Source organism: Podarcis pityusensis (assembly GCF_964106645.2).
Source record: "Podarcis pityusensis genome assembly, chromosome: 4".
Lineage (NCBI taxonomy): Eukaryota > Metazoa > Chordata > Lepidosauria > Squamata > Lacertidae > Podarcis > Podarcis pityusensis.
In genome coordinates, this window is record NC_138027.1 from 37,175,440 (window position 1) to 37,198,546 (window position 23,107).

Consider the following 23,107-nt stretch of genomic DNA (forward strand, 5'->3'; position numbering starts at 1 on the left):
TTCTCAACAGAGCCCAAGGTTATCTTGGACACAGCAGGAGGGATGCTACAGTGTTACATTCATTATCCTCCACAGCTACAGATGCACATTTCATGGTTCTGCTGACAAATCCCATACAAATCAGCCCAGGCATAGCTTCAGAGTCTCTACTTACGTGCCTATCTGTGAAGTCAATTTAGTTGACGAGCACAAGAGACAGGGTCACTTTTGCAGCGGCTCCCCAGCTGTGGAACCCTCCCCCTCAAAGATGTACATGGCTTTTATGCTGTGGATTAATAATTGTTTAATAATAATAAGCAGCTTTTAAATCATCTTTTTCAAACTGTCTTTTGCTAAATGCTTTTTCTGCAGAACTACGTTACAAAATATAGTTTTTCAGTTGTTTTATTAGTCGCTGAGACTGTTTCAACTGACCTTTATAATAATTTTGATTTATTTTAGACCATTGTATATACTGTTTTTTATTATATCCTGAACTGCCCTGGGTGGGCTATGTCCAAAAATACAACATATACATTTTATAAAGAAAGAAAATGAGCAACATTCTTTATTAGTGAGCAAGGATGTTTCAACTTTGCTGGTCACTGTTTGAAAAAGAACGCTACAATTAACTGGGCAGTTTCCCAAAATTTTTTTGTAGAGAGATGTGAGAACCTCAATCAAGAGGCACTACACCTTTGACTCTGCTTTATTTTTGTCCACTCACCCATTCAGTTTTTTGTTAGAACTATGTGGTTTTCTCTCTCTCTCTGTATAGTTTATTGTCCTAACATTTTAGAAGCCGAACATACACGGCTTTCTTTTATCTTTTCTTGATAATATGCACAAAAATTAATATGTCTATTTTATTTACAAACCTACAATTTATTAGTAAGTGAATTTGAATGATTCTATCTACCAATTGACTAAGCATGACAATAAATTAAAATGTGTTTAATCAGGTTAACAGCTGCATTTAAAACCCATTAGACTAATGGGGCTTGTGCACAAAAGGCATGTCAGCTCAAGCTACAACCCCTTCACTCTGAACAGGAGAGATTTAGGATCTATTCTGTAGACAAGTTCCTGGGAATAGGCATTCAACTCAAGGCAGAATACAGTGTGCTTTAATTCTGAGCAGACTGCATAGGATTGCTCTGAGTTTATTAGTCACCTTTAAATCAATGAGATCTGAAAAATGCTTGACTGGGCAGTGGCATAATTTTTGAGGGCTCATTGCTAAACCAGCTCCTTTATACTAACTAGGTAACTAACCCTGAAGATAGTTCAGTACTCTATGTAAAGTAGACTACAGCAGGTCTCAAAAGGCTTAATACAGTCCCTGGGCCTTATAGTTTGATAGCCCTGATCTGAAGCCTATGAAAGAGAAAAGACATCATCTGCCTTACTGATTGCTTAAATTTTTGAAACATTGCATTTTCACCCCAGATTTTTGCTTTCCAATACATCCACCACGTTCAATCCAAGTCCTTTGGCCTAACATATTAGAAGCTTGTGAATAATTTTTTATTAATACTTTTTATTTCTTTTCTTTTTTTACAAAAAGTGTTGTGTAATAAATCTTAGACACAAAATGCAATATGACTGCATTTATACAGACAGAATTAACAGATCTGTAACATTCTATGTAACATGAGATACATAATGTAAAAAAAAGTACAAAATCAGATTTGCCTAGAATAAAAAAGAAAATCAAATAAATTTAATAGGTACCAACAATGGAAGAATCTGGAATTATAGTAGCATGCATATCTCTAGTCATATTTGATTTTTCTTTCAGCTTTGACTGGAGTAACGTGTGTTCCACCACGCCAATTCGTATGTCCATCTGAATAGTTTCTTGCTTCAGTTTGGTTAAAGCTTGTTTAATTTTTACTAAGGGAGCTGTTAAAAAAGAAAATGCAAAGCAGTAGAGTTTCCTGTTAGCTTTCCACACAAAGAAAGGTATTGTTTTTTCTTCCTAATTTGCTCTCTTTGTTAATCGGGAGAGAGACTTAAATGAACAAAAGAATGACAATACTCTGGAGGCATGACTTTATGGATTCATAATTTCACATGGAAGCTATATTAAAATAAGGTTATCAAATTTTTGACATTTTGGATCTCAAAATGTGCATTAAAGGGTACATACATTTTTTAAACATAGTTATAGTGACAGTATTACATTTTGCACTGGGGAAGGAATATATCTTCTACAGATTTATTTTTCTGTACACGCTAGTACAGATTCAATCAGCTTCTCAGAGTACCAGATGCAGCAGCCTTACAAATCCTGAGGCTACAGCTATACACAATAAGTTTTTTCCTTAAGAATGTGATGCAAGCCCAGGTAAGGGTTTAGGCTTCTGCGGATTTTAAAATGGAATTAAGCCACAACTGACAACTCCTATATGCTTTATCTTTTTACCAGCTGTGAGCATACCTCTCCCCATATGAATGATAGAAAATGCTCAATTAATCACTCCCTGTCTTCACAAAGGCCCCAGCACAGGGTTTCAAGGCCCAACAGGGCAGGAAATCTTTTGCAAACCTGCCATTCCGGTTTTGTTGCTCTGCATTAAGAGTTTTTGCTTACTAAGCTGCTCAGAAGGTGGGAGTTTTGTCTGAGGAAGGACCTGAAAGGCGAGCTTACCTCCATCAGTCATACTGCTTCCCTTTTCTTCCATTTCCTGCTTTATCTTCTCTAATTCTTCGGTAATCTTAAGAGAAACGTAAGCAATGAATCATTTGCAAAATCTAGAACACTCTGAAACCAAAGATATCTCCACTGGTTTTACAAGGAACAACCTGAATTTAAGCGCTCACAGACATAAAAAGGTGAGAGATGGGAGGGTTCATTGTTCTGTGTGTGGAATAAGCGTTAAGACAGGCATAGGCAAACTCCGGCCCTCCAGATGTTTTGAGACTACAATTCCCATCATCCCTGACCACTGGTCCTGTTAGCTGGGGATGATGGGAATTGTAGTTCCTAAACATCTGGAGGGCCAGAGTTTGCCTATGCCTGGGTTAAGATGTAATTGTGACAGAGGGCCTTTTATTCTTCTCTTCTTATGTTTCCATTTCTCTACTTTCTTCCTTTTCTTCTTCCTGTTTTTTCCACTAGATTATTTTAGCTTTTATTGTATTTTATGTTGAAAACTTTTAATAAAAATTGGTAATATTTTTTAAAAAGGTTTCCCGCGATGCCACTACCATAATTTTTTAGTCTCATGGCTTTTGTAAAAGGAAGGTACCCATGCAGATTTTAATACTATGAGCCTCAGAATAATTTAAATACAAGCCAAAAGTACAGTGACCAAAGAGAGGATTCCTATAGCATCATTGCGCATGGATAGCTCAGCTGGCTAGAGTGTGGTGCTGATAATGCCAAGGTTTCGGGTTTAATCCCTGTATGAGGAAGCTGCATATTCATAGCATGTAGGGGGGTGGACTAGATGATCCTCAGGGTCCCTGCCAACTCCACAGTTCAATGATTATGATTGATTAATCTCTCTAGGCTACTAGTTGCTGATTGTTAAGTGTATGTCTGAAATGAAGAATGGCTAAACTCGATGTAGCCTCAGGATTAGTATCATTTTGCCATATTAATTATATATCAAGGTTTGCATAACTGAAGTGGATCTATCCAGCATTCTGTAAAAGTGAACTAAACTTGGTGGAAGTTGCCCTCCCAGCCCTGCGAGAAGTGGAGAAGGGTGTCGGAGAGCACAATGTTTCCCCTGGGCTTGTTTGGGCCTGCCCATGTATTGGAAAACACAGCCAAAGAAAGAAGGTTATTTGGCTTTCACAAGGCCATTTTGCTTTATCTTGAGACACAAAATGCTAATAAATATTTGTCTGAACTTCTGCCCTCCTGTGAAAAGTAAGGGTCATTTCCCCATCCTCACATTTTGTGGAATAAACCTCAAGCACCCAGTCTCAATGTGTGCCCTAAGCTAAATGAACTAACAAATTATTATCAGCCCAAGCAGATCACTTTGAAAGATACTGTTGCCAGTGATGTGTGTTTACTCAATACAGTGGTACCTCGGGTTACAGACTCCGCTAACCCGGATGTAGAACTTTGTCCCAGGATGAGAACAGAAATTGCGGCACGGCAGCAGCGGGAGGCCCCATTGGCTAAAGTGGTGCTTCAGGTTAAGAACGGTTTCAGGTTAAGAACGAATCTCCAGAATGAATTAAGTTTGTAATCAGAGATACCACTGTACTATCCCAGCTGGATTTGTTTCATATACAGCCAAGAATTTAATTTACTCATTCCATAATGGTCAAAGGCAAGAGCAGAAAAGAAAATATAAATGTTCACGAAATCATGACAGTAGTGCAACCAAACCATTATTTTGCAGTTTAACTGGAGGTCTTGAATTGGATTCTGTTACTTTAATTACCTGCTCTTACAGGAGCCCTGGTTAAATGAAGGCTTCATACCTATCATTTCTTTATTGTGCCAGGTCTGGCATGCAGCCAAGATGAATATGCATGCTTATTCACTTTTCCATCCAGTATCATCAAGAATGCAAAATGGATTAAGGGAACAAATTCCATTAACTGTGATTTGGTGCAGATGAAAACACTCATCTGTGGCCCATCTTGTCATACAAAGTTATGCACTCCTGTCATTTAATATTAGTCATCTCATAAAAATAAAGATTAAAGCTTAGTGCTTATAAAAAAGTAATTTGAAAAGGAATGGTAACTCATTCAGCCTGAAAAACTTTACAGAAGTCAGCAAAGTAAACCACTTAACTAAGGAGTTAAGTGATATTACCTCAAATGAGAGAAATGCCTGATGAACTAGACTGATTAAGTCTTTGCTCTCAGTTTGTTTACGATTTCAAACATAAAACTTCTAAAATACTGAGTCTGTGTCCTTACTTGGGAGTAAGCCTTAGAACTAATTGCATCACAAACATACTAACACATTAGATGAAGATTGAAATGCTTGTCTTGTCATTATTTTAAGATTTTCAGATTCTGGAGAGAAAACACACACAAAACATCTGGACTGTAAAATACCACCGAGAAAAGTTCTACCTCAGAAAGAATTCTAGCCTGCTCTGTTACTCCTCCACTTCCTTGTTGGTATTTCTCTTTGGCCTGTGAATAAAAGAAACAACTTTTTTACCTTGAGAGGAAAATGAAGAACCCCTGAGATATGTCCTATTCCACACAAGCAACTTAAATGAAAGACTTGTATGATCTGATCTATAATTAAAAGGCCATGAGAGCAACCTAGAGAATTCTTTATGTTTACATCATTAATAGCACATGAGTAAAAGTCACAGCTTGAGCTTTAACAGTAGAAACCTAGAGTTAATGGTGGAAAAGGCAACACTACAGCCTTTTAACAGCAATCCAAGACTACAGAAAAACAAAGAGACAGTCAGCTTGTTACCTCGCTCAGAAGTGCCTGTGCAGAACGATACTCTTGAACCAAATGCTCCAGCTGGTTGTTGATATACTTTTCTCGACTGCTCACTTTTTCCAGAGTTCTGCTTATTTCATTGTGAAGTTTGTCGAGGTAGCCCTGTCAGAGTTTGAAATGGGTCAGTTCTCACCGAAGGCTAGCAAGGATCTAAAGATCTACTCAAGAGCTTGGGCATGCCCAGTAGGACTTCAGACTCTCTTTTCCATTGACCATCAGGTTCTGATCCCTTTTGGAAATCCTCTCACTTTCAAAACCAGCTTGCATAGTTCTTTGGACCATGCCAATGCATTACTGAAGGAACATAGAGAGTTGGCAGGGAAAGTATTTCAACTGCTCCTCCAAAACTAGATCCAAAGTTCTTAAGCAACAGCACTTCTGTTACAATTCAAGCTTGCATGTACCCCAAACATCTACTGTATAAGAGGAGTGGCAGCTAACAGAGAAAGTCTAGCACAGAAGGAAACCAAATGCCTAGCAGCAGTTCATTTTACTAACTAGTGAATCAGAAGCACTTGAGACCGCACATACACACAAAGGGGAAGTTCTCCAATGAGAATCCCCTGAAAAGTCACAAACTCATAACCACCTCCATTGTATGTGAATTACTTATATGTATCAGAGACTCACCCTGGTATCTTTTAAAGCATATTCAATTCCATCTTGGTGCTGGTGCATTTGATCTACATGGATTCGCCAGTCCTGCAAGTTAAATAAAAAGGCTTTATACAAGTGATATGCAAGCTTGTAATTTACTTCAGACCTGTCAAATCATGGCTTAGCAAGTTTGTGGCATACTTGTCTGCAGATTGTTGTTTGTGACGATTCTTGTTCTAGAAATAATTCCAGCCGAGTTCTCTGAACACTGACATTGATTTCAACTCCACTCCTTCTGACACAAGAGGTTGAGATTGCATTTACTATGCAATCAAAACCTTCATTACAGCCTTCACTACAGAATAGTTAAAGTTTAGCACTGGCAGAATTTTAATCACTTTAAAACAACATACTATTGTATGTTGTACCAGCACCAAGCGATCTCTGAAGGGAAAAGGACTGGCCAAGAGTAACACATAGCAGGCAGCATAAGAGAAGCTCTCCCAGACATAGGAGATGGATGCATATGGACAATCGTCAGATCAAAATAACCAGATAGAACTATGCTGTGTTGGAGATATCCGAATGTACTAGCTATAAGTGAGAGAAGAAGAATAAAGGGGTTGCACAGCTTCTCTAAGAAGCCTCAATGTGTATTACAACACTTTAGTCTTACAACAAGTCATCACATTAAGATAGAGACAGACTGCTAGTGCCCTCCATAGCTCAGTGGAAATATGAACCTAGATTTCTTATCTCCAAGCTCAACACTCTAGTCATTGTGCCACAGTAGATGAACTTGTGTGAAACACAAAAACAAGAAACTTACACTTCTCTCAAACAGCAGATGAGGCGTATAAGTCTGTGTCAAAGCTGAATACTCCTCGACTGTAAAGAAAATTTCTCTATACTTAGGTAGAAGGCTAGGCTAAACCTAGAGATTTTTTGTATTTAGCAGCATTCAATTATGCTCGCCCACCCTGTACACCAACCTGCACTCCTAAGTGGGACAGGTCAAACACAGGTTGACTACCTCATGTCTTGTTTATGAAAACAAGGTCTCACAGGAGGAAGCTGAGACTGCGGGAAATATCTCAAGGTAAAAAGGAGTTATTGCAGGCTTAAGAAGAGGAATCCTTATAGCAACAGGGAAGCTACAAGATTTTAGCAGATGTACTTGGGAGAGAATGTGGAAGAAAGAAGAGCAAGACAAGAACTGTATTTGTTGAAAGAGTGAGGTGAAATTAGAGAATAATCCCTTTAAAATCTGAAATTTTAACTCTCCTGCTGTCATAGTTTTGTATAGACTGTGAGAAGATGTAAACTGATTTCAGCACTTTTTATTTGGTTATTTTATCTCTATTTTTTCTATCTACATTAGTTGAGATAACTGGAGCAACCATGAAAACTGTAGAGGTGCATGCTAAGAAGTAAGCTCATATTTTTATATATTTGAGAAACAGCAGCAGTCGCCTGGCATCATACGGGATATGAGAGGAGTATCTGAAGACAATCCCAAGGTTTTGATGCCTTCCGGACAGGATGTGGGGGGAAAGATGGAGGAAAACAATTTGGATAAGAAGAGCTCCATCTTCAGAATGTTCAGTTTGGAAAAACCCATCAAGGAATCATGAGTAAATGTTAGCAATACATTTAAACGTAGCTAGATAGAAGTGAAAAGTTACATGTAGGTGGATAAATGACGGTAATTATACTCATGTATATGGATGAATACAGCCAGAGTGTTCGTGTTGAAGAAGGAGAGTAGAACCCTGACAGATTCCAATGAAGTCTTACAAGTGTGAACAGAAGAATTCAGTCACATGTGTGTGTGTATAATACACAAACTGCAGAGCGATCAATACTACTAAAGACAGCTGAATCCAAAAAGAGTACAGATGAAAAAGAGGCCCTAAGATTTGGCAGTAATAAAATCAACAGGAATCCCTGATGGCTTACATTTTGCTTCAAGGAAAACAGATGCTATAAGCAGAGAACTAGATGGAGACTGGAGGGCTACACCGGGAGAAAGCTGATATAGCAAAATGGGGGCAGTAGAGCTCACCACAAAATGCAGAAGTCAAAGATGGTTTGATGCCAACTGTCCAACAGTGGGACTAATTTGGAGACAGCATCATTAAAAGCTGCTCTCCTCAGGAGAGGCTTAACCAACATAAATCTGAACATCCAAAGCACGGGTAGTCAATGTTGTGCTCATCAGATGTGGACAACTCCCTTCATCTCTGATTAGTGGCTATGCTGGCTGAGATTAATGCGGTTTGTGGTCCACAACACCTGGAGGGCACTACATTAGCTACCCCAATCTAATGTTTAGGTAGTTGAGGGAGTCCATTTAATGCCCTCCTAAAAACTATTTGTTTATACATCTGCACCACTTTCAATAGGATCATTACATCTAAAAACTGTACAAACATGTTTATGCTGGGTTTCAAGTACTTTGCTTGTAGACACTAATCTATTTTAAGTGCTCAGATGTCAAGTAGCTTTAAAATAGCACTTCACATCGAACTGTGAAATTTTGCAGAAGAAAAGGCAACTAGGATCTCTAAATCAGATTTGGAAATGACTGTTTAGAGTCATTTATAATGTGTTGATTACAGTCTGGGCCTTTAAAAACACACAAGGGAAGGTCATCTTAGGAATCTGGGTTACTGCATTAGTAGCAGCACTATAGATATTTATCTATCTATTGCATTTATATCCCACCTTTTCCTCCAACGAGTTCTCTCCACCCTTATTTAACCCCCACAACAACATGAACTGAGAGGCAAGGTCACCCAGTGCGCTTCATGGCTGAGAGGGGATTTAGCACTGGTCTTCCAGGTCCTAGTCTGACACTCTAACCACTACAAAACACTGTCGTTACTCACCTTATTATCTGTTCTGATTGTGACTTTCAACTGCGGTAGTACCCGTTCCACTTCAAGGTTCCACTCAGCTGCATCTACTGTGGATTCTAAAATCTCTTCTTGCTTTGATTCAATCATATCCTATCAATAAGTTTACATTATGCACATCAGCAAATGATGAAACTGCAAAATGCAGTAATACCAGAGAGAACACAAATTTCAAGACCTGCAGTGCCAGCACAAACATTGAAGATGATGCATACCAACATTTAAATGACTACTAATTCACATTATTATTATTATTATTATTATTATTATTATTATTCCGCCCATCTGATTGGGTTGCCCTGACCACTCTGGGTGGCTCCCAATAAAATATTTCAAACACAATAAAACCTCAAACATTAAAAACCTCCCTGTACAGAGCTGCCTTCAGATGTCTCCTTTGCCACTGCTTGTAAAAGCCATCAAATAATTAACACGAGGAAACTCCTGAAATTAACTTTTGTATTACTTAAGCACAAATTATAATGCTAGTTTGATAAGTTAGCATGTGTATACTTGATTTGTAAGAAAGTAAACATACGAGTAATACTACAATGATGTCTTTAAAGACTCTCCACGATGCATAATTCATTGTGCATTCTATAGTTATAGCCAAATTAAATATTGACTTACATTGTTAACACAGTCAAGATGCAATTCATAACTACTACTGAGAAGTTGTAGAATTTATGGTACATAGAATTGATGGTATATTATAGAATTTATGGTATATGGTAGATGGACTAAGTTGTCATGTGTGCTTCCAATGATGCATTAAGTGAAACTCAAATTGCATGCTGAGGCTTTCCACATCTGCTAACTCTTGTGCTACACACACACACACACAAATGGCTTGAAGAGTGTGCTCATCCTTCAAAGGATTGTGAAAAGCTGTACACAGCGATGCAGCAGCAATGGGCACCATGAATGAGCAGAAGTGTCTTTCACTTGCACAACAGCACAATGTGAACTGAAGAGCAAGAACGCTTACCGATTTGTAAGTTTGTGCCTTCAAAACGTTCAGATCAATGTAGTTTTCTTCATTATCTGTCTCTTCTTCCTTAAGAACATAAAAAATACTGTTCAGCAAGAAATGCAGGATTGTGTTTTAAAAACAGTTTCTGAACTGCATCACAACCGTTGCCAAAGGAAAAATGAAAAATGGTATTATGTACTGACCCTGAGATAGCTCCATCAGTACAGCATGAGACTTAATCACAGGGTTGTGGGGTCAAGCCCCACACTGGGCAAAAAGATTCTTGCATTGCAGTGCACTAGATGACACTCATGGTCTCTTCCAACTCAACAATTCTGTGATTCTACTACCCATGGAGCTTTTTAGGAGAACCACTCTTTTGGCACTAGCTACCACAACTGCATTGCCCCCCTTGCGCTAAAACATCACTGGGGATTGGCTCACACAATAAATTTTGCTCCATGTATGAGCAATTCTGGACACCCACCGTACATGTATTTACATGAACAAGGCAACATGGCAAGGAAACTGAGCAATCATGGAGGCAGCAGGAAGAAATTTCTATGATTATGACAGCTGGAAAATTGCTGTCACATTAACATGAACTGTTGCAAGCTGTATCGGTCCTTTTCATTCTATATACTAGCTTTTGGTTCATGCAAGCATGTGCCACAGAATGGTTTGGACTGCTAATATACAGTACAAAACATATAGTGCATTGAACCCTTTGATTTGCAGCAATTTAAACTAGAATTTTCACAATTGTTTAGGCAACAATTCTAGCCTACTCTGCTAGTTTCTAAAGGTTCCCCCCCCCCCCCCCGGGGCAACATGAAAAAAGGGGATCATCCAGAATGAACACTACTACCACACTCTGCTGCCATATGTAGATAAGCCTGATTGGCTTTCTAAGTGACAAATCTACTGAGCATATGTTATATCAACAAAATATCCAGACTAGACTGCTACTTTCTCAGACTGACTATTTACACTTAATTCAAGACAGTACTACAGAAAGAGCTAACAGTACTCATAAGCCTTTCATGTGGAACACAAAATTATTCCTTTACCTCATTTCCACTTCCTAAGAAAAGTGTCTTCACATTTAACAATAAAATTAATGTCAACAAAAAATTACCTATACCTACCGCAATTACTTCTTCCACTTTATTAAGGGTCAGTTCAGCATCATCTTCTGTTATTGCTTCTTCTTCTAGCTCCTCTGTTGGATATGTTGCTCTAAAACAATGAATGCAAGCCTCTGAGAATGTTACAAACAGATATAGACAGACAGACAGCTAATGTAAAAATGCAGCTGTTTTGAAAGCAATGCTAGGCAGTGATATGGGATAGAAAAATCTTCTGCTGCTATATTTTTCTGTGGAAAGTTTCTAAAAATGCATTGTTTCATAAAATGAATTTGAAAAATATGATATCCATCAAATTGGGCAATTTAAAAGTTGTAATTAAGTTTTTCAGATGTTTATGCCTAGGAAGCATCTATACAAATACAATAAACATAAATGTATAGCTCTTTTGAGTGTACTAAAATTAGTATGTTAATAGCTCCAGTGCTTTAATTTCTTTTACTTAGAAATCTAAATAATACAAGAAAAGTGTATGGTATTGAATGGCCATGCCTTAATTTTTTTACAAGCATTCCGGGGGGGGGGGGATTACCAAGCAAAGCATTGAGTTGGTTTGAATATAATGTTTAAACTAATTTGGTTTCTTCTCTTAATCAAATACTTCAGTTCAAATACGTTGGGCTATTGGAAAGCTCTCTGAGATATTTATGTAGCATGTAAAATTAACATAATATGCTATAGTTTTATATTAATTATAAGTCAAACACGCCAGCCGAGCAACGCTAACTCCCAATCCGCATTGCCAGAGGGTGTGTGTGTGTGTGTGTGTAGGTTTTCCCTTAGCTATCTCTGCTCGGCTCATGTGTGTGTGCGTGCACATGCTCCCCCAGTGAACAGGGTCCCCTGCATTCATTAAAAGCACGGGCTGCTGACAGGCTAATACTGGTGCAAGGGCCTGAAACAGGCTGTGAGGGGGTAGAGCAGGGCCAGCCATGGATCTGCTGGATCCTAAGCTACTCCAGTCCTGTCTGCTGCGTCAGCCTGGACCTGGTGAAGCAAAATCTGGGTAAAATACTCCCCGCTTTGCACTCTGGCTGGTGGGAGCAATAGGGCTTTGGATGCAGCTGTGGCTCTGCCACTCCTTACAGCCCACTGTTCTCTGGTTAGGAGTTAGGATTGCTCCCTAAATCATATTCTGATTTAGAGCATTGGGAGGCCCATTTAAAACAAAACAAACAAAAAAACACAAAACCATGCCTGCCTGCTGCTGGCATGCTTTGGGCCATGGTGTTGAACCAGGACCTTTCAAAGGCTGAGTCCTCCAACCACTGCAGTTCTGAGGAAGAGACTGATTTATTCCCATGTAGGTCTGTTGACACCAGAGCCTTCCTTAGCCCTGAGAAGAGACCTTTGCCACCAGATTTGGATGGCAAGACTGTAGATTCCCATGGGATCAAGAGAGTCTTGGGAGATCACCACAGCTGGAAATTCTGTTACCCCAAAGAAACAATCGGCTGCAGCAAAAGGCACCAATCTTTTAACTAGCCAGTAGGCAGCACTTGTGGGGGTGGAGCCTCCAGTCAATGACTACCTAGCCCTGCTGTAAAACCCAGCCAGTTGCTTCAGGATATCAGTGAAACAGCTTGGAGGTTTTGGTTTCACCAAAACCATGATCTTGAACCCAATATCCAATATCCATGATCTTGAACCCACACTTTGGACTAACTCCAAGGTGGCTTTGGAACAGGAGACTACTGAGCTTACCTTGCTTAGGCCATCACCTTAGTGGTGGGTTTCCCTTTTAGAATGACAGTGATTAACTTTTTGTGCTTCTGAAAGCTCACAGGGAAAAGGGAAACAAAAGCAGCTAGTTTGAAATCCGCATATAAATATTTCTATGCAATGCTCAATATTGCTCTTTTGCTATGAGTCATTGCTATTTTGAGAGGTGACAGAGACACCTGTTGTGGGGAAAAAAATCCAGCCCATGCCATGTTATTTTTCATCAAATTCAAGTAAAGGTAAAGGTACCCCTGACCATTAGGTCCAGTCGCGGACGACTCTGGGGTTGCGGCACTCATCTCGCTCTATAGGCAGAGGGAGCCGGCGTTTGTCCACAGACAGCTTCCGGGTCATGTGGCCAGCATGACTAAGCCACTTCTGGCAAACCAGAGCAGCATACAGAAAAGCTGTTTACATTCCTGCCAGAGCGGTACCTATTTATCTACTTGCACTTGACGCGCTTTCGAACTGCTAGGTGGGCAGGAGCTAGGACTGAACAACGGGAGCTCACCCCGTTGTGGGGATTCGAACCGCCGACCTTCTGATTGACAAGCCCTAGGCTCTGTAGTTTAAACCACAGCATCACCTGCGTCCCTAAATTCAAGTACAATCCATTAAAAACAACATTTGTGGGATATCTGTTAGCCAAAACCATCAACCAATCTACACGGTGGATCATGGGAATATCTGCTTCTTGGTTTTGGGGTTTATTTAAGTTTGCAGTACTTGCAGTTGCCAGTAAAATCTTGAAAATTTAAACCAATTTGTTCATGTTTCATATATTTGATTTCTTCTGCATGCATCTTTAAATGATACTTTGTTTTCTTTCTCTTTTTTAATGTGTACACCACTTTCACCATCTCTGCATGGCCTGGTATACATTGCCTGGTTTGTATTGCTGCAGCTTGCCTTTAACTATTATAGTATTGTAGCTATTTTGTATTTTAATGGCACTTGTACTGCAATCTTTTTGTAAAAGGTTTTTTATACTGTAGTTTAAATGCTTTGTACATCATTTTTACTACCCTGGTATGAAAGAGGCAAAGAAACATATTAAATAAGATCTGGTGTGTGTATCTGTAACTGAATGAGGCTGACAAATGTTATCATTTCCCCCAGAGAAGGAAGGGAGAAGACACTGAGAAACAGTGTGACCTGCCCAGTAAGCTTGCCACTGAGCAGAGATTTGAAATCAGAACCTACAACTCATGTTCTTAAGCACTGCCTTACACCAGCACTTGTGATGCTATGAGCACTTGTTGTTTGTTTGCAGAGCTGTGGCTACAATGCGTGTGGGTCTTGGGCATGGACATGCCAGATTCAAGTCTCTGCTCAATATTTCCACATGAAGGTATTGAAGCAAGCAAGTCTATCTCAGCCCTAACCTATCCCACAGGGTTATTGAGACAATAAAATGAGACAACCCAATATGCTCCACTTAAAGTTCCTTGAAGGAAGGGTGGGCTAAAAATTTGAGAGATAAGACAGTCATGGAAATAGGTGTTCTTGCTAGGGAGAGCACTACAGTTTACCGGCATCAAAAATACTATGATTCACATGGTAGGAAAACAAAACATATATGTAATAGAGCCTCCATCATGAGAAGGACATCTGGGTCTCACACAACAACTGAGTAAAAAGTGCAGACAGACTGTGAAAACATACAAGAACAAAAACTAAAGTGGTGTGGAAACTTAGGCATGTATCTCAAAAGACAGCATTAGAAGATGATAGTTGGAAATGACCTGCTTGCATTGCTCTGGCTCTCTCATTTTATACAATTAATGCCTGAATTCCCGGAAAAGAAGAAATGTAAGAGATTATCTTGTTAGGATACCTTTTCCATGCAAAGGATGTGTATTTTAAGGCTTCTTCAGCTAAACAATCAAGAACATAGCATGCCTGCTCTCCATAACCTGCCTTTAACTTTGAAGGAGGAAAATCCACAGATCTGCCCTAAAACAAAGATAGATATCATTACCAGAAATGCAAAATCATTACATCTACTAACTACATTTCTTCATTCACAAAGGAGTTGTTTGAGTGTGTGTGTGGACACAGCACCAAGAAGCAAAAGTTTATGTGAGTGAGTCATCACATATGGAGCCAGTTCATACATTCAGCTGGAAATATCAGGTGATGAGAAATCAATTGTTGTACATATATGTGTGAACCAGACCTCTGATTGCTGCAATCATGATCCATACTGGCTTACATCTGAGTTTTCTATTTGGATGTACTGTCTAAATGTGAGCATGACAGCCAAAACATATAATAGTTTCTCATTGGCCTTTAAGAGACCTTTCCTGGCAATAATCCATAGCTACACTACTTGGATTGGTGCTTATTCAGTTTCATCTTTGATTCCTGGAATTACTAAAATAGCAATTTATTCAGAAACTAGGTGAACATTTTTCTCCCAGTACTAGTCAATTTACATACCACATCAAACGGTAGTTAAATCAACTTAACTATGACTGGTAGGATGTCCAAGCTGAGAAATTATGGTTCTGAATTGGTTGGCAAACCAAAATTAGAAATAATAGTTTGCAGTGGGTTTCCCAACTACGGGTAGTGCTAACTATGATTTGGTGTGATGTCCGAATTGACAAGTCATAGTTACGGCCATCACTGTGCCTCCAGAAGCTTGCTGCGCCATGAAAGAAAATTAAAACATAGTTCTAAAGTATGTTTGTCTGCTGTACATTTGGAATTGCAATGCATGATCTCAGTTTCAAGCTATGGTTAATTCCAACCACATTTTGATATATTGTTTACATGTAGCCAGAGGATCACTTAACACATGAAAAAGCGTCTGCTCAGGCTTTGTTTCGAAGAAGTGAAAACAGCATGAGAATAAAAAATTACATTCAGAACCAACTCCCCCACCCACTTATTAGAAGCAACACTGAAATGAACTGGTGTTAATCACTCCCATACAAAGCAACTGCTGTTGCATCCACCCACCTGCTCCAGCGGAGAGACAGAATCACTCTTGTTCAGGAGGAGGCGGATGACAAGGCCCTGTCACTTTTTCCACCCTGCAACTCTATGATATGACAAATTGCACCTGCTGAGGTTCCTTCTTCCACACAACTATTCAAGGAACAGGAACTAGTCCTGTCTTCCAACTGGTTGTCCTAACAGTAATAGTGTGGTTTGGGTCTATTTTCTAAGAAAACTAATCATTTAGTCAAACTCTGTATCAGAACATGCACACACATTAGTGCAAAAGCTTTCAAGAAACAAAGTAAGAGAAGAGAAGCTCAATTCTTAGTCACCTTCCCTTTAAAAATATAAATTCAACTGCAGTATACAAGCATCTCTGCCGTGTTTTCATTTCCATTTGATCCTTAAAAACAATTCCATTTTTCTCTCCTCTCTTTAATTCCAAAATCTTCAGTAATCCAAAATGCAGCCGACCCAGTAGAAACTCAGCATGATTACTTCCAAGTAAGTGAAAAGATGGGAAATGGAGTGTCAACCACAGAGCACATACAGTATGACACTTGGGTTGTATTGATGAACTTGGGTGTTTGACAATCATGATTTAAAATCAGCCCAACCACACATGATAAGAGTGACAAAACATATCCCTGGTCCTAGACCATGGTCTGCAAAACCATTGTAGCTGTTTAAAAATCAATATAGTTCTACTTAAGGATCAGTTAGAAAGAACTAGCATATAAGTCACCTACAAAGTGATTATGACAGACCAAAAAATTTCAGATACACACAAAATATTATCCACTTACAAATGACCGCAGTTCTGATAGTATGCTAGATATTGTTGCATTTGGGTCATCGTATTCCTGCGGCTGCTCAAAAGGATGCCCTGCTTTATTAATTAGCCAGGCAGCAAGGGTGCAGAACATGTAGAATTGTTCACCTGGGTTAATGGGCAGTGCAAAGTAGTGCCTGTTTTAAAAGGGAAAAAACAAAAAAACAAAGATTAGCCTCCCTATCTTGAAAAATCTTGTCCTTCTAGCTAACAGAACTTATGTGTATTACTATAACCCTCTATGCCCCCAAATTGCTTTTCTCAAGGATGACATTAGGGCTGGTATTTCACTGACAAGCAATTTCCCCGAAAGATGTGCTATTTTCTTTGCAGTGCTTTCAAAATGTTATGCCATAACGAGCCATGACTTCCATTGTGTATGTACACCCTGCAGATAATTAATTTGAGTCAAAAGCTGTAAATGCAATTCTCAAGAGTATTAAAGCTGCACTTGAGAGTTCAAAAGGGATTTGATTATCAGGTAGTTTATAAAACTTTTTGCAGCTTGACCTTCTATGGAAGTACACAGCAGTTCAGACAAACGAACAATACTTCATATCGTCAATAAAACAGAAATTTACTTTAGAAATATTGTTACAAATAAGAAATGTTCAAATTGGGGCGTGAGGGGCACATTTGTTGGCATCCGTCTGTCTTGAGAGACAGAGAATGTGCCCCTGGTGGTAAAAGCAAGCCACTGTGTTAGAAGCACCAAAGTGACCTTCCTGGACAGTACTGTGTATGGAGGTCCTGGGCTGCCCCAATGACAAGACTTCCCTCTCAGCCTTGCCGATGTGGTCCAAAAGAAAGTAGAGTTATACATCTGGCACCAGCTTGATGGCAGGAGTTGCCAGAAGGAGGCGTACAAGGTGCCATTCAACCGTCTTAGGGACTCCACTCAGATCTGTGTAGGGTCTATTCCTCAGCCTTTTCTTCTCCCGAAGATATCCCACAAGGCAGCAGAGGTTTAGGATGAGAATTTTCCTTCTCCTAGATGGGCTACACTCCCAGGCTGATGAGCCCCATTTGTCCAACATTTCCCTCTGCAGCACATGCAGAGACTGCCTTCTTGACCACTGGACCCACTATTGATCTTGTCCGCTCGATCCACCAGAGGCCTGTGTTTGCATGCAGAGAAAGGTCCTAACTCACTGAGGGTTTGAGACCCTTCGGGTTCCCCCACCTGGTTTAGTTGGCCAGTCAAAAGCATTCTCAGGGTGTGGCCACTGTCGCATGTTGACAGATTCTAAGAGCTACAAGTGAGAGCTGAGTGCAGGGTGGGGACCAAAGGTGGACAAGCTATCCCCAAAGCAGCATTTTCTACCCTTCCCCTAACACCCAATACAGGTACCATTTCCTAAACTACAGTGTCCACAATTTACAAACCAAAAAGAGATTAAATTTGGCCAACAAACCCTCCTATCTTAAAATGAAGTTCTATCTCCTAAGTTCAAACAGCAGCTTTGGAAGTATTTTGAAAAACCTGTTATTTTAGCTCACTTATGGATGCCAAGGTGATGGACAGTTGATTAATTTAGTACTAGTGACTATTTAAGGTATTCATTTAATGTTAACAGAGTATTTATATTTGTTTTAAAAATCTACTGTTACCAAGTCTAGGCCTTCAACATGGAGGATCCTAGAAACTTAAACAAGCAAAATGAAAAAAGAACAACATATTAAAACTCTTTAACAAAAATGAGGAAACAAAAGATATCACACACAGGGAACATTAATATTAACAGAAAGCCCTGCTAATGGAATGTTTGGAGACAGCATACCAGAGGCTACGGATTCACAGATCCAAAGCTCTCAGGTCCCCTGAGGTCCAATAATCAAACTCCTTAGCTGTGCCACCTTGGAACTAGCACAGCAAACAATTAAACCACCAAGTGACCTTCCACCATCTGCCCTGGCCTGCATGGTTTTGAATAAGATAGTGCAGCTACTGCTTTTATTAAATAAAATGTAGTCAATACAGTGGTACCTCGGGTTAAGAACTTAATTTGTTTTGGAGGTCCATTCTTAACCTGAAACTGTTCTTAACCTGAGGTGCCACTCTAGCTAATGGGGCCTCCCACTGCTGCTGCGCAGCCGCCGCGACATTTCTGTTCTCATTCTGAAGCAAATTTCTTAACCCGAGGTACTATTTCTGGGTTAGCGGAGTCTGTAACCTGAAGCATCTGTAAACCGAGGTACCACTGTATCATATAATATAGTGGTACCTCGGTTCTCAAACGTCATCTGTTCAGGAAGCCTGTTTGGCTTCTGAAACGTTTGAAAACCAAGGCATGGCTTCCCATCAATTGCAAGAGCTTCTTGCACTCAGCAGAAGCCGCATCGTACGTTTGGGTTCCGAAAAATGTTCAAAAAGAGAAGAATTTGCTTCCGGGTTTCGGCGTTTGAGACCCAAAACGTATGACAACGGAGGTGTTTGGGACCCGAGGTACCACTGTATAAGCAAGTGACACCTTTCAACATGCCAGTGTTTTTCTTTTGGGGCAAGTATAAAGAGTTCTATCAACTATAATAACAATATGTACTTCTGCAGTGACATTCTTCCCAAGAAACAGAAACAATGACTTGTCTCTTTAGGCAATACTTTAAACTCCAAACTCCCAAATCCTGCCAGTATCTTGAGAACAGGATACTGTATAGCAATCAGTAGTATTAGGGGGGTGTATTACTTGAAGCTGATTTATTCACATGCAACAATATTGATTCAATTCTCATATTCTGAGTGTCTTAAATCTGCAATAAAAAATGGATTATAATTTATTTCAAAGAATATCCAATTCGGAAAAAGAAAGTGTTTAATAACTTTACCATTTCATTAAAAGAATTTCCAAATTAATGCAAGTTTTCTATTTAAACTGAAGTAATGAAACTGTGTGACATATCTCAGAACTGTTAATTGGTAGATCTGCCATTTTTGCCCGCAACAAACCAAGTCTGCAAATCAGCTACACCAATATGCTAGTGAATAATATTCTTTTGAAAATCTGCTAATTTTTGGCACAATCCAAACCCTGGTTTCTGCCTGGTGGGGCTTAATGGAGCAGCAGGGCCACCCATCCCTGCAGTGCAAGCTGGCTGGGGCAGAAAGGTAGGGGAGGGCAGGCACATATCTGTGCCAGCCTGGAGTTGGTGCAGCAATTAATCCCAGATGGGGGCTGATGCCATTACACAGACAGCAGTGAGGCTGCCTTGAGATCCAAGGAATCTGGCTCAGCCCCATGCCACCCCAACACCCTATGGGGGGGGGGAACTTTCCAGTCACCCACCCAGTAGACAGGCAGAAAGAGGAGCTCTGAGCCAGCTGAGTGACACTGGCATGACTCTGCAGGCAGAGGCTTGCAGGGCTGAGCAGAGGGACACCTCTCCACAATTCAACCCCCTCCTATTCTGGGGGCCTGGACTGCCCCCTTGCGTGTATGTGTGCATGATGTGGTGCAAGAATATTTTTTTTATTTCACAGAAGAGAATAGTTGATTTGATCTGGGTGTTATAACCTGGACTGAAGGGAGTGCATAAAGTGCAGTTTACTAGTTCAGACACCACAGGAAACTGTAGTCTTAAGAATCAAAGACAGCTTTGACAGAAGTGGACATGGGAGGGGAGGTGGGAAGGGGCAAAAGGAGGACTACACAGCTCATTTCAAAACAACCAACTATGGTTTGTTTATCAAGTGAAGGATAATGATGTCTGGAACAAGCCAGCATCTTATTTTGCATTTTCATCAACTATGCTTTGAAAAGCCAACATGTAAAACGTAGTTGGAAGAATATAGCTCAGCAAGGTGAGAACAAAGGTTTTACCTTGCACAACACAGAAAACATTTTAATTATAGCTGAGTAGTCCTAGAAGTTGTAACTTTGATATGGATTACACTGATGAACAAAAAAGGACTAAAATGTGCGCAACAATAATCAACTGATGCAACGAGGTGCTTTGAAGAGCTGTTCAAGATAAAGCATCGTCTTCTTCTTAACCTAAAACCTCATTCAGATAACAATTAGTTTCCGGCAGTGCAATTCCTTGTGTGTCTACACAGAAGTTCTGAGTTCAATGGGATACTCCTAGGTAAGTATGTATAAGTCAAGTGTACTACATATATCCTCAGGTATAAAGCCTAGGAACATTTAAAAAGAAAACATGAACACAGAAACTGCAAAAATTCTACTCTGCACAGCATTTGAGCAACATACACAAGTTCTCTGAACACAGCTTTCATCCAAACTGCAAAAGGATTGACACTAACAGTCAAGCTGGCAAAAAGCCTAATTGGCCATGCTTAAATTAAATTATTCCATGTTTACAGCCACTTTGCTAGAGTTACAAGAACAATATGAACAAATCAGGCTGATTAATGAATGAATACTATTTTGTATTTTCTTTTATCTGTAGATGAAAAGAGTGCCACAATTTGAGGATGAAAATAAAACCCCTAAAACATGGCTTTGGTACTTCAAAGATGTAACAGACTCTAGTCAGAGCTAGAGCTTAAATTCCTGCAAAACTTTCACCAGTCACAGCACAAACAATTCTGAGCAACAATTACCCTTAAGGAGTGATCAGTAAGCCACAGTCTGATAAAGTTCACCTTTTATAACTTAAGACAATTAACTTAAGATCCATTAACAGTGTCTCCCACTAGGACCTACTATCTTTGGTGCACTTTGGAGCACTAGAATTTACGGTGTATTACAGAGCAGAACAAAGAACAGGTCCAACGTTGTCTAAGGATCAGTCTTAGGGCTACAGATGAGGAAAGCGGAACAAAACAAATGGAAGCAGGGTACACCAAAGGTTTAAGACTGCAATGAACAAGCAAGTTCTCTCCTCATAAATATGACCAATTCTGCTGACTCTCACAGAGAGAGAATCTGTGCCTGATGCACATCCAATGTACAACCTCAACACCACTCCCAAACACTAGGCAAATTTAGGTCACTGACATTACAGGATTGAGCACTGTAAATGGAACACCTCAATGTCTAAAAACTACTTATTCACCTAATAAAAAAATGACATTGTTTATTTATCAGTCTGAGAGGAAAGATTTTTCTTCACCAAGCAAAATCTCAAAAGTTCATCTAGAAAAGTCCCATCTTAATACTGGTTGGATCACAACCCCCTGCTGCACCAGATGGCACACTTTTATGAACAGATTCCTCCAAAGAAAAAGTTCTTCGCCTTCTAAAATTTAGAAGGGCACTAATGTCTCAAAACGCATACGTATGGGGGGTATATAAATTCAATAAATAATAACAACAATAAGACATCCAACATGTTAAAAACAAAAATCACCAACTCTTGCAGCATAACCACACGCATGTTCCATCAGAAGGAAGTTCCACCAAGTTCAACAACATTTTAAGAAAACGTGCAGCCGTCACAGTCCTAACTCATCACAAATGCAAGTTTTCAATCACTTAGTTTCTGAGGGGCTGCAGAAGAAAACGCGTGCCCTGGAAAACGGACGAAGCATACAGACATGCAGCACAAAGCCTATGCACGTTTTATCTGGCAGCGACTTCTCCTCTGCTCCGGCGGAGTTGCTCACCCCGAAGTGAGCGCGGGCGCAGAGACGAAGCACCCGGCGGCCCCGCTCTCCAAACAACGTTACTCGTCCAGCACAAACTTCAGCGTGCGCCGCGGCCACCAACCGACTCACCTGCAGTGGGGATTCGCAAACCACCAGAGTTCCCAAGAGACAAACTCAACTGCCAGCCACCAAGAGGAGACCAACCAGGGGCAGGGCTGACCCAGCAGGGCGCGCGCACGTGGGAACCATCCCTTGCCGCGGACACGTGTACGCCTCGCGGGCAGGGCCGAGCCTTTGGCTCTTCGGCCGGGAGCTTCCTCACCACCCCCTCCGCGCCGCCGCCCGGGCTGCTGGACGGGAGCGAGGCCCGCTTTTACCTGGAGGGCGGCCTCATGTTGTGGCTCCGCAGCGCCGCCTCCTCCTCGTAGTTGAGCAGCTTCAGCTTCTCCAGAAGGTCCTCCATCATGACGAACATGTGGTAAACCGCGCCGGGGCCTCGCTCCACGGCCCCCGCCGCCGCCGCGGCGTCGCCTTCCTCAGCGGCCGCCATGACCATCCCTCAGCCAGCCCGGAGTTGCCCAGCACAACAACACGCAAGCTGCAAGGCCGCCGGCGGCGTAGCCGGGGTAACAAACCCCGCCCATCCGAACACTCGCCCGCCAATCGCTTCTCCCCTGGTGCTTCGGACCCAATCGTTTCGTCGCCGCCTTAATGCGCGTGCGTAGAGCGGCACGGCGCTCCCCTCCCCCAGTCGCCTCGCGCGTACGTCTCCCTCCGCTTCGCCTCCTTACCTCTCTTTTACGTCTCGGTTGAGGTTCCATCGTTGCCAGGGGTCGCGAAAGGGGCGTGTCCCCGGAGGCGGAGTCACGTGCGTTGAGTCCGCTTCGCCGACTCCCTGCAGAAGGAGAGGGAGGCTGCGATGTTCGCGGCCAAAGGGCAGCGCTGAGGCGGAGGCAGGCAGGGGCGCCGTGGCATTAAAGGGGCCGAAGGCAGGA

At 40.9% G+C, this 23,107-nt stretch overlaps 1 protein-coding gene across 1 annotated transcript; it reads right to left on the reverse strand.

Moving 5' to 3' along the window:
• Positions 1 to 1,492: 1,492 nt before the first annotated feature.
• IFT57 (intraflagellar transport 57) lies at positions 1,493 to 22,737 on the reverse strand. The gene is made up of 11 exons (XM_081002739.1): positions 22,490 to 22,737; positions 16,539 to 16,701; positions 14,621 to 14,739; positions 11,062 to 11,152; positions 9,929 to 9,997; positions 8,914 to 9,033; positions 6,056 to 6,127; positions 5,396 to 5,527; positions 5,035 to 5,097; positions 2,633 to 2,699; positions 1,493 to 1,884 (listed from the first exon to the last, which is right to left on the reverse strand). The coding sequence occupies exons 1-11, from the start codon at positions 22,666 to 22,668 to the stop codon at positions 1,703 to 1,705; spliced, it is 1,257 nt and encodes a 418-aa protein (XP_080858865.1). The 5' UTR covers positions 22,669 to 22,737; the 3' UTR covers positions 1,493 to 1,702.
• Between the last annotated feature and the right edge of the window lie 370 nt (positions 22,738 to 23,107).